The 12,802-nt window shown below is 41.6% G+C and overlaps 1 protein-coding gene across 7 annotated transcripts in view; it reads right to left on the reverse strand.

Annotated features, from left to right (window-relative positions):
- LOC122540348 (uncharacterized) overlaps positions 1 to 12,802 on the reverse strand; it is a 263,160-nt gene that overhangs the window by 194,238 nt on the left and 56,120 nt on the right. For 6 of the 7 annotated variants that reach the window (XM_043675941.2, XM_043675939.2, XM_043675945.2 and 3 more), the window contains one exon: positions 10,956 to 11,063. The exons of the other annotated variant lie outside the window; for it this stretch is intronic. In XM_043675941.2, the coding sequence (XP_043531876.1) occupies positions 10,956 to 11,063 (108 nt within the window). The remainder of the gene's footprint in view (positions 1 to 10,955; positions 11,064 to 12,802) is intronic. 7 annotated transcript variants of the gene reach the window in all.

Below are 12,802 nucleotides of genomic sequence, written 5' to 3' on the forward strand. Positions count from 1 at the left end.
CAAGGACGATGACCTAGACCCAATCTCCGCGCTGTGACTCAGTGAGCCCTCTGGATCTTCAAGCCTCTCATGCCAGCCTCCAGTTAAGGAATTTCGGCAGCCAGTCCTCAATACATTCCACAGGCAGCTCACTTTCCTTACCTTCAGGCAGACCAATGGTCCGAATACTTTTTCTCCTTCCTCTGTTGTCATGATCATCCGCTTGGTCACGCAAATTACGGAACTGTGTCTCCAGGGCTTGGATCCTATCCTTGGATGAACTGGCTTCAGCTCCCACCACTGTGACTCCGCTGAATCTCATTCATCCTCTTTTCCAGGACTCCCAGCTGCTGATTATGCTTCTGCAGCATGCTAGAGATTGGAGCCAGCTTCTCTTCTATTTGTTTACCCAACATCTTGTGAGATTTTGTGAGCTCGGTCAGCAGAGCCTGGAAGGGAATTGAGTCTAAGGATCCTGCAGGCTGGGCTGCGGGCCCGGCCTCTGATGCTCCTCCTCCTTTTTTCGGCACCTCTGGGCAGCAGGTAAGTTAACTTTTCAAAGTTTCTGGAGTTGCAGGATATCATGATGGTCCGGGTTGAAGTTTCACTCCACTTGTGTTGTGGTGCGGAGCTCTGCAATGCGATCTTCCTAGATCGCCGCCATCATGGATCCCCACTTTTTATTTTTTAAGTTGTGTATTCTACTTTCTTCTATAATTGAAAGTAATGCACCAATTATCAGCAAAGCTTGAAGTGAATGCCAGTTAGTATTCTATGTTTTGTCTTTAAAGTGTTACAACTCTAATAATAATTGCAGTTACTGAAATGAACCACTTTTATTTGTATCCAGCTGTGATTGTGATTCATTCTGTGAACTACCCAGAGAAAAGCATCTTCTAATGTAGTAAAGAGAACAATTCAGCAGACATATTTCCCTCCCCATTCAGTACGGCCTAGCCCTGTCTATCACCTCCATATGACCTCCTTCCAGAGGGCTTTCCGAGTGGTGCAAGACAGCACAGTTTCCATGGCCACTGTCAGAAGCATTTGATAATATGTTGAATGTCAATCACCAAAGAAGCACTTGTGACTGAACGAGGCTGAATGAGGGTTGACATGGTTCGGATGCGGAAATAATTCTTCTTTTTGTTTTCCTTCTAGTACTACTTAATTCCTCTCAGCACATCAGAGATCATGAAGCAGAGTTCAAATTTGGTACACGTTTTATCAGATCCCTGAATTTCTAGATCACATCCCTGATACATAAATTATTTCTTTCTCATATTTTAACATTTATATTTCCCCCATCCTAAAGCAAGGAATCATAATTATATGGGACAGCAGGAATGGACCAGATGGTCTTCCCCTGTTTGAACTGTTTGTATGTTTTGAATATTTGTAAAAACGTGCCTTTCATGTAAAAACAAACAAGTTTTATTGAGGGGAATATGAAAAATAGCAGATGCTGAACGATTGTGAGGAGTCCCATCAGGATAACTGAAAGCAAATTTTACAAGATTAGTTGTAAGAATACTTTCAAAGCGGAGAGAGGTTGCATTTAGGTCTGATTCATCTTGCTCAAGTAAATAGGGGTTGGAGTCATTATCAATGAAGTAGTAACTGATGGTTTGAGTCATAGCTCGTCTCTTCTGTTCACATTGGCTCACAAGAAACCCACTTCTTTCATGAAAACAAATGCAAAATATTGGGAATACAGGTACTGGAATTTGAAATTAAAATAGGAAGTAGTGGAGTAACTCAGCATCCATGGAGAGAGACGGTTCCCAAATAAAGTTATATTATATTTCACATTAACTGTTTCCTTCTCCACAGATGCTGCCAGAACTACTGAGTTTCTCCAGCACTTTCCACTTCTTTTATTGATTTATATTCTGCAGTATTTCCTTTGGATGTTTGCCATAAAAATACTTTATTACATAAACATTAATGTCATACTAATTCTCCATTTCCTAAAATAAGTGGATGCTAGTCTAGTATTTAGAGAGTATGGGTAAGATTTTATATTTGAGGTTGGGACACTGACCTTTGGACAATGAACAGGATCTGATCCTGCACCATGTTGTAGACAGTCACCTAATGCAAGACTTGATAAACTGGCCAGAATTCAGGATTACTGGAGGGCTAATAGAATGTCCTCCAGCAATGTCACATTGGGAACTGTACCTTCCGAGGTAAGAGCTGCCAATAGCACAAAAAGACAGGGTGCCTCACTATCAAGATGCCTCTGAAGATCACATTAAAAATTTGATTTAAAAACAACCACATCTGCCAGGCCATGATCTTGGAGAGGAATATTTCCTCTTTGGATGAATCAGGGGTTGGTGTTGGGCCTGCAACTGTTCATGATATATAAAAATGATTTGGAAGAGGAGACAGAGTGCAACATATTCACGTTTGCTGATGATACTAAATTGAGTGGAAAAGCAAACTATGCGGAGGATGTGGAGATTCTACAGAGAAAATTTGATAGGTTAAGTGAGTGGTCAAGGGTCTGGCAGTTGGAGTACAGTGTTGGTAAATGTAAGGTTATCCACTTTAGAAGTCAAAATAGTAGGTCAGTATGATTTAAATGGTGAAAGATTGCAGCATGCTGTTGTGCAGAGGAACGTAGGAATGCTTGTACATGAATTGCTAGAAGTTGATTTGCAAGTGCAACAGGTAACCTAGAAGGCAAATGGAATATTGGTTTTCATGGCTGGAGGGATTGAATTTAACAGCAAGGAGGTTCTGCTGCAATTGAACAAGGTGTTGGTGAGGCCGCATTTGGACTATTGTGCGGAGTTCTGATCTCCTTACTTGAGGAAGGATATACTGGTTTTGGAGGTGGTGCTGAGGAGGTTCACCAGATTGGTTCGGGAGATGAAGGCATTACCCTATGAGGAGTGGTTGAGCCGCCTGGGACTGGACTCATTAGGATTTAGAAGAATGAGAGGGGATCTTACAGAAATATATCAAATTATGAAATGGATAGATAAGATAGAGTCAGACAAGTTGTTTCAGCTGGTGGGTGAGACTAGGACTAGGGGACATGGCCTCAAGATTAGGGGGAGTAGGTTTAGGTTAGAGATGAGGAGGAACTGCTTTTCCAAAGAACAGTGAATGTATGGAATTTTTCACCCAAGGAAGCAGTAGAGGCAGTTTCATTAAATATATTCAAGATACAGTTGGAATGGGTTTTGCATGGTAGGGGGAATTAAGGGTTATATATATAATGCAGGAAGGAAGAGCTGGATAGATCAGCCATGATCTAAATGGGCTAATCTAATTTAGCCATAGGCTAAATGGTCTACTCCTGCTTCTATTACTATGAAACATCTCTTGAAGAAAATATGCCACTCATACACAGTATGGTGAGTATGACTTGACATCCACACTATAATATATCTGTACTGTAATATATGGGAGTCAGTGACATTGTCATAAGCAAGCACATGTCTCTATTCGAATCTCTCAAGACTCAGAATCATCAAGCTTGTGTGAATAAGGAGGACAGTTTTAATTGGAATATAGTCACACAGGCTAGGCAAAGAGAGGGCATGTCTGAACTAGAACTAGAATTCCTACAATGTGGAAACAGGTCCTTTGGCCCAGCAAGTCCATACCAATCCTCTGAAGAGCAACCCACCTAGACTCATTCACCTACATTTCCCCCTGACTAATGCACCTAACCTACACACCCCTGAACACTAGGGGTAATTTAGCGTGGCCAATTCACCTAACCTGCACAGAGTTTGGAGTCAAGACGTACAGCATGGAAACAGACCTTCAGTCCACATGTCCATGCCGACCAGAAATCCCAACCCAATCTAGTCCCATCTGCCAGCACCCGGCCCATATTCCTCCAAACCCTTCCTATTCATATACCCATCCAGATGGCTTTTAAATGTTGCAATTGTACTAGCCTCCACGACCTCCTCTAGCTGCTCAGTCCATACACGTACCACCATCTGCGTGAAAAAGATGCCCCTTAGGTCTCTTTTATATCTTTCCCCTCTCACCATAAACCTATGCCCTCGAGTTCTGGACTTCCCCACCCCAGGGAAAAGACTTTGTCCATTTATCCTATCCAAGCCCCTCATGATTTTATAAACCTCTATAAGGTCTGACGCTCCAGGGAAAACAGCCCTAGCCTACTCAACCTCTCCCTATAGTTCATATCCTCCAACCCTGACAGCATCCTTATAAATCTTTTCGAAACCCTTTCAAGTTTCTCAACATCTTTCCGATAGGAAGGAGACCAAAACTAAGACAATATTCCGACAATGGCCTAACCAATGTCCTGTACAGCCACAACATGACCTCCCAACCCCTATACTCAATACTCTGAGTAATAAAGGAAAGCATACCAAATGCCTTCTTCACTATCCTGTCTACCTATGACTCCACTTTCAAGGAACTATGAACCTGCACTCCAAGGTCTCTTTGTTCAGCAACACCTCTTAGGTCCTTACCATTATGTATATAAGTCCTGCTAAGATTTGCTTTCCCAAAATGCAGCACCTCACATTTATCTAAATTAAACTCCATCGGCCACTTCTCAGCCCATTGGCCCATGTGATCAAGATCTCGTTGTCATCTGAGGTAACCTTCTTCGCTGTCCACTACACCTCCAATTTTGGTGTCATCTGCAAACTTACTAGTTGTACCTCTTATGCTCACATCCAAATCATTCCTATAAATGATGAAAAGTAGTGGATCCAGCATCGATCCTTGTGCCACTCCACTGGTCACAGGCCTCCAGTCTGAAAAACAACCCTCCACCACCCTCTGTCTTCAATCTTTGAGCCAGTTCTGTATCCAAATGGCTCGTTCTCCCTGTATTCCATGAGATCTAACTTGCGAACTAGTCTCCCAGAACTAGGAACCTTGTTGAAAGCCTTACTGAAGTCCATATAGATCACATCTACTGCTCGGCCCTCATCAATCCTCTTTGTTACTTCTTCAAAAAACTCAATCAAGTTTGTGTCTTTGGATTGTGTGAGGAAACTCTAGCACCCGGAGAAAACCCAAGCAGACACAGGGAGAATGTGCAAACTCCACACAGACAGTCGCCTGAGGCTGGATTCAAACCCATGTCCGTGGTGCTGTAAGGCAGCCGTGCTAACCACTGAGCCACCATGTCATCTGATGGGAGTCAGATGAGGTTTTAGGAAAGATTGAGAAAGAAGTCCCACAAGTATTGATCCTGTCCAATACGTACAAAATACTCATTGCCTGTGGGGAAATGAAGAAAACCTGCATAGATAACAGCCAGTATGCAGACCAGGGCACGCTGGTCCTCAAGGCTGTCCAGTGGGAGAGATGCACGAACAACAGGCTAGAGATGTGATAGTTGTCAGGAACTCAATTAGAGGAATAAATAGCATTCTTTGTAGCGATGAACGAGAATGCTGGAGATGGTGTTGCCTGCCCAGTGCTAAGGAAAGGGTTATCTCATGATGGCTGGAGAGACAATTGGAAAGGGAGAGATTAAATCCAGTTACAGTGATACATGTTGGAACAAATGACATTAGGAATTGGGAGGGGGTCCTGCTGAAAGAGTTTCAGAAATATGACTCAACATTAAAGAGCAATATCTTAACAATAATAAGCTTTGAATTATTTATTGCCTGCATCATGTGTAAATTAGCATGGGCAGGCAGATCAGGACAATTGACATGTTGTGAAAGGAGCTATGTGGGACAGAAGGTTTATTTTAATGGGACACTGGCATCACAATTTTGTAAAAGGAAGATGACATACCCATTGGGATGAAGTCCACCTGACAGGATAAATAGGGAGGTAGTTAAGGCTTTAGAGTAGGAAGAAGAGGGAAGGGATCTACAAAAAATACCAACAGCCTGATAATAACATGGCAGTAGAACACAGAAATGAATAAAGCAAGAGAGGATTGATACAAGGGAATAAGTAGAGTTATAGAGAATAAGTAGTTATAGAATGGGTTGGTTAAAGATCAAAATGATTATTAAACAGAGTGAGCAGAAAATCTATTCAAATTAGTTAAAATATCTATAAGGCAAAGCACAGTGTTCATAATAAAACAGGGGAGTAGAAAGCAATGATATGGCAGAAGGACCTATGCATAGTTGGGTTACAGAAATATGCTTCTGAAATATGAGGACAAGGAATTAAGCATTACAGAGTACAATATTTTAAAAATAATATTGGGGAAAACAGGGAGTAACTCTGCATACTCATGATAAAGGTAGCAAAAGAAAAAAAGAACACAACTATCAACAAGATAAAAACAGAATCGTGTGAATGGAGTTAAAAGATAATAAACAGATGTAGCTTGCAGATAACTAGTAGTAGAGGGAGGTGAAGGAATACATTTGCATACAAATTAGAATCTTGCAGGTAGCTGCACATCACAGCATCTTGCAGGTCACTTGATAATTTGTTTGAGAATCTGGACAAAGTATACAGTTTATGACAGATGGGATTTCACAGACACATAAAGCAGTGTGTTGCAACCTTTGCTGGACACCCCCAATAAAGAGCATCACTGATTGCATATATGTGGCTATCAACTTGCTAATCAGTGAGATTCAACAAAATAACACTTCCAATGCATCAACATTCAACTTGTCCATGTCTCATATGGGAATGTATCTGTTGTGCTTGTCTAAGTACAGCCCAAAAGCTTGTAATTACAATCTAGCATTGCACTCACCTCGCCAGAGCAAATCAGGCTATCAAAAACTTTTTCAGCACGTGAACTTGTTCCTCCAAACTTTGCTCAAGTTGCAGACTGTCTCAATAATCTGCAGCCATGATTGCAAGTAGCCTTCTTCCTTGATCCAGAAAGAGGACTGCCATCCTCATGCTCACTATCACCAGAAGGACCTTCAGTTTTACACTGGGGAAATGTGAGAGGCTGCCATGTTCTACCTTTCTTTCACAATCTCTAATTCTTCAATTTTCTCGAGTAGACTGCTGTGTGTCTTTAAAACAGACTTGTATTTCTTCAGGCACCACCTCCATTTCTCCCCCATTGCCGGTCAATTCATTTCCAGCCCTCCCACCAGTCAATTAACGGCATTCAGCTGCAAAACTCAGATAGTAACTACTCCATCCCCATTGTCAGCTGATGTACTCTAGCAGAAAATTCCTGCTCATAGTCCATACATACAAGTACTTTGCACAATTACATACTGTTCCACCAAAGGAAATATTTTCCAAAATCCTAACAACATTGTAGTATATTTTACCATATGGAGTGCAGTGGTTCAAGGCATCAAATCATCACCATTCTCTCAAGAGCAATTAGAAATGGCATAAACTGCTGGACTAGCCAGAAATAACCTCAATGTGAAAGACAAACAATTTAGTAATAGTTTCTTATCTAACAGGTAAGAATTATCTTGTAGGAATCCCCATTCTGAAAAGTTCTGTGAAATACTTTTAATCAAAGCCGCTCAAATCCTTTTTTCCCTCCTCTTGAAACTATAAATTATATTGTTTGAAATTACTTACTATTAGCATAAATGCTTGATGTATGCATTAATGCAAATCTAATGAAAGGAAGCCTGCTTTAGTCAAAACAATTTACAAAGGACAGTTTGTGCAATGAATAGCGGACTATTACTGCATTGTTTGAATAATATCACATGAGGCAAACAGTCAGAGTGAACAATAAATGACACAGAAGAGTGACATGGATCAAATAATGTGATCACACATGGTGCAAAACTGATTGCGTATATTATACAGAGAAAAGGGGCAAATAAACAAAGACATTTAAAAGGTACCACAAGAAAAGATTATACTGCAATAGCATCATTTCATGACAAGAATATATTTTATATCTACAACTTCCAATCACCAAGTTCAGAAATTCATGATGTAATTTTAAAATTTGTTTTGGAAACTTTTGAAGAATAAAAGATTAAGTTTGCTCTATAGCTACGTTTCAGATATTACAAGTGCGGCACAATGGGTCAGTGGTTAGCACCACTGCTTCACAGTGCCAGGGACCCAGGTTCGATTTCCGTCTCGGGTGACTGTGTGGAGTTTACACATTCTCCCTGTGTCTGCGTGGGATTCCTCTGGGTGCTCCAGTTTCTTCCCACAATCCAAAGATGTGCAGGTTAGGTGAATTGGCCATGCTAAATTGCCCATAGTATTAGGTGCATTAGTCAGAAGTAAATGTAGGGAAATGGGTCTAGGTGGGTTACTCTTCAGAGGGTCTGTGTGAACTTGTTGGGTCAAATGGCCTGTTTCCACAGTATGTGTCACCAAACAGATAACTTTAACCCCAACAAAATAGTTTCTCTTTTTTAATTCTAGCAAAATTAAACCCCAATATACACCTTTATAAAATCTAGGCATTTTAATTCTAAAACCCTCCTCTCTGGCCAAGGCAAATTCTGGCAGGAAAAATTAAAGAACATCTTGCCAAGACAGGTGTTAGTGATTGGGTTAGATGCTGGTGGAAACTTCCAGATATTGGGGGTGGGTGATGTCATTGTTGTAGGCCTGTGGTGTACAGAGGGGGGAGAGCTGGTGAAGCCCTTATTGCAGGGTGGGGGAGAGCAGAGATGCAGATGCCTTCCAACCATTGATGCTAGTTGCAACAATTAAAAATCTGCCAACTCCACAGTGGAACCCACTCAAACTAAGTATCTGCTGGATCCAGTATTTATTGGAAAAAAAATGCCTCCAGCAAAAGACAAAATTTGTACTGGGATGTGGGATATCACCACTATGGCCATTTGACCCACCATAAATATAATAGTATTTATTCGAATATCCTGTCTTAGAGTTCCAGACACTCGTTGGGAATCCTTCAGCAAAAATCATGCTTTCACAGCTGGGTATGCACAAACACAAATTCTTAGACAAAACACATCATGATCCAGGAAATAGGGGAAAATACCAAATTACAAGATAGTCCTGGAAAATTCTACATAGTTTTCGACATCGTCGAAAAGTGTGGCACTGGAGAAGCACCACAGGTCAGGCAGCATCCAAGGACCAGCAGAGTTGACCTTTTGGGCATAAGGCCTTCATCAGGAACATGGAGAGGGAAGGGAGCAGCATGATAAATAGGGGTTAAGAGGTGGGGGTGGGTGTGAGGTGGCTGGTAAAGCGATAGGTGGATGCAGGTGGGGGTAAATTGTGATAGGTTGGTGGAGAGGGTGGTGCAGAGCGGTGGGGAGGAAGATGGTTAGCTAGGGCAGGTTAAGAGGGCGGTGCTGAGTTGGAGGGTTGGATCTGGGATGAGGTGTGGGGAGGGGAGACTTGGAAACTCATGAAGTCAATGTTGATGCCGTGTGGTTGAAGGGTCCCAAGGCAGAAGATGAGACATTCTTTCTCCAGTTGGTGGGTGGCTTTGATTTGGCGGTGGAGGAGGTCCAGGACTTTCATGTCCTGGGGAGTGGGAAGGGAAGTTGAAGTGGTCAACCACAGGGTGGTGGGGTTGTTTAATGTGTGTGTCCCAGAGATGTTCCCTCAAATGCTCTGTGAGTTGGCATCCTGTCTCCCCAATGTACAGGAGACCACATCGAGAGAAATGGACATAGTAGTTGAGGTGGGTGGATATGCAGGAAAATCTCTGCTATATGTGAGGTTTTCCTGCACATCCACCCACCTCATCTACTGTGTCCATTGCTCTCGATGTGATCGCTTGTACTTTCAGGAGACAGGACGCCAAATCGCGGAGCATTTCAGGGAACATCTCTGGGACACACACAATAAACAACCCCACAGCCTTGTGGACGACCACTTCAACTCCCCCTCCCCACTCTCCAGGGAAATGCAAGTCCTGGGTCTCCTCACCACTAAAACAAAGCCAACCACCAACTGGAGAAAGAACATCTTCTGCCTTGGGACCCTTCAACCACATAGCATCAATATCGACCTCACTCGTTTCCAAATCTCCCCTCCACCAACCTTATCTCAGATCTAACCCTCCAACATGGCTTCACCCTCTTGACCTGTCCTACCTGCCGATCTTCCTTCCCACGTATCTGCTCCACCCTCCTCACCTATCCATCACAATTACCCCCCCACCTGCATCCACCTATTGCCTTCCCAGCTACCTTCCCTCCAGCCCCAGCTTCACCTCCAATTTATCTCTCAGACCCCTTCCCCCCTCCCCCATTCCTGATGAAGGATTGATGCCCGAAACACCGACTCTTCTACTCCTCGGATGCTGCCTGACCTAATTTGCTTTTCCAGTGCCATATAGTTTAACACTGACTCTCCAGCATCTGCAGTCCTCACTTTCTCATAGTCTTCAACATGTCCAAATCAGGGATGTCATTTGTAACAGATGGGACCTCACAGACACAGAATGCAATTTGTTGCATCCTTTGCTGGACACACCTGATAAAGAGCATCATTGATTGCATCTATGTAGCTATCAACTTGTTAATCAGTGAGATTTGTCAACAGAATAACACTTCCATTACATCAACATGCAACTATTCAGTGTCTCATATGGGAATGTATCTGTTGCTGCTTGTCTAAGTACAGCCCAAAAGCTTATCATTAGAAGCTGACATTGCTGATCGTGGGGGAGAGATGAGTAGTTAGGTCATGATTTGAGAGTTGTAAGTGGCCTGGAGGTGAGGTGAACATGGGGTAGTTGAATAGTTGCTCAGGGGTTAGCATATATATTTAACAGTCTAACTTTTCCTGAGTAATTTTTACTTAATTTCGTAGAACTCTCCAAAGTCTCCCGATTTAAATGGATTATTTCAGACAAGTTTGAGCTTAAGGCATTGCTCAGTGGAATCTTCAATAAGTATAACTCTTTTGGGCTCTGCTATCATACGGTTGTTGCTGCATCTCCCATTTATGATGGAATAATAATTGTCTGGCCATTGGGAAGTGCAGGTCATTAAGACTCTTGGCTGGTTGACAACTGCTATTAGATCTAGTCCTCAATATTTTAATGTGCAAAGTTATGCTAGAAGTTATATTTGATCTCAGCTTTCAGGTAAACTTACATGTACTTTTAGAATTGGTGGGGAGTATCTCAGTACATGGCAAACTGCAAGTATCACATTATTCTCCTTGCATACCAGGACAATCTCCTTGCAATCATCCACAGTCACCTGATTAAAAGCAAAAAAAAAGGAACAGTTGAATCATTTGGAAAACTAGGCTTCAACAAGAGATAACACCCCAAAAATAGTCAGGAAAGTTGGAGGTATGGGTGGGAAAGCTGACAAATTACAGGTGATGTGAATTTAGTGTAGATTGCTGTGATGATGTGCTAAACACAATGTTGTAAACACTATTATTTAAAAATAGTAAGGAACAATTGATTCCATAACTGTAATCATATATGTCAATGTAAGCATGGTTGCTTCACATTTTGTGGTCGTTAGGCAGCAAGGTTACTAGGGAATATTTGATGATTATTAAGGCATTTTCTACAATTTCTGGATCAAACCTGACAGCAGTCATAATTTAAGTGCAATGTACTTTCTGAGAACTATAAATAATCATGCAGAAAAAAAAAACAAACAACACTATAAATGCTGTAAGAGACATATAAAAAGCATAACATACCTAATTTGGTAGAAAATGCAAGCCTGAAACAATATTTATCAATACAACATAACAGCAGGACAAGAGGGCATAGGTTCAGAGGTCTAAAAAGACATCTCGGACAGCTTTAAAGAAGTCATTTTTATCCTGATTAATAGCCAGAACAACAGAAAAGATAACTGTGGTTAGGCCACCTGGATTATTTAAGAACTAACTTAAGGTTTTATGGAAAAGGTAGCATGGTAAATTTTCATAGGTTTCACAAATATCGTAAGTGCTATTAAGGAACAATTTTTGTGACTAAACTATTTGCATATTGATGCACTACTCTAGGTGCAAACTCGGCTTGTTATATGCCCGTAGATGAAGTTGCTTAGAAATAAAATTTAAATCCCCTGCAATGTTGCCCTGGGACTGACAGGGTTGGCCTTCAACAATCTGCATGTGGCTTCAAGCACCATAGATTTTCATTTCCAATTTCCACTTATTTCAATTTTTGTTGCTTGATGCCACACGGTCATTTGTTAAGGGCAGTTCCTGTCATCTCACCTCCAGAATTCAGGCCTACTGTCCCCATTAATACCAAACTGAAATTAGATCTAGAACCGACTGACAGAGCTCAAATGGAGAATCAATGAGCAAGTTCTTGTTCAGTAAGTATCAGTTGATAGCACTGTCAAGGAAAACATCCATCATATTGTTCATGATTGAGAGTAGACTGATTGATTAATAATTGGCCATTTTGCATTGTCTGCTTTTTGTGGACAGTAGATACCTGGATAATTTTTTACATTGTAGGACTGATGCCAGTGTTATAGTGGAACAGATTGGCTAGGAGCAAGGCTGATGTAAGACCCAAGTTATCAGTATTATAGCAGTGATGCTCAGGACCTATATTTGATATATCTGGTGTATTTAACAGTTTGATGTCAAGTGGCATGAATTAAACTGGCTAAAAAGTAGTATTTGTGATGCTGAAAACCTCAAAAGGAGGCAGCGATGAAACAATGACTCAGCATTCCTTGCTAAAGATTAGGTATAGGCAGCAACTGCAGGTCTACCCGGAGACACCCAAACCTGTGAAAGAATAATATTAAAAAATGAGACTTACTTCCTCTTATTTGGCATGCCCTTCCTCTCCAGATGGTGTATAGACTGCCTGCACCCAGTTGTTTTTCTATTCTATCCCTGAGCTAGCCACAAGGGAATATGAGAGGATGGGCTAAGTGACTCCTACCCATCTGTTTCCCTTCTTAAAAAGGTATGTTCACTTGGCTTTAGATCTGTCAATCCATGTGGG

Source organism: Chiloscyllium plagiosum, unplaced genomic scaffold, assembly GCF_037043375.1.
Source record: "Chiloscyllium plagiosum isolate Xiang-an unplaced genomic scaffold, Cpla_swu_hap1 HiC_scaffold_37, whole genome shotgun sequence".
In the NCBI taxonomy this organism is placed as follows: Eukaryota; Metazoa; Chordata; class Chondrichthyes; order Orectolobiformes; family Hemiscylliidae; genus Chiloscyllium; species Chiloscyllium plagiosum.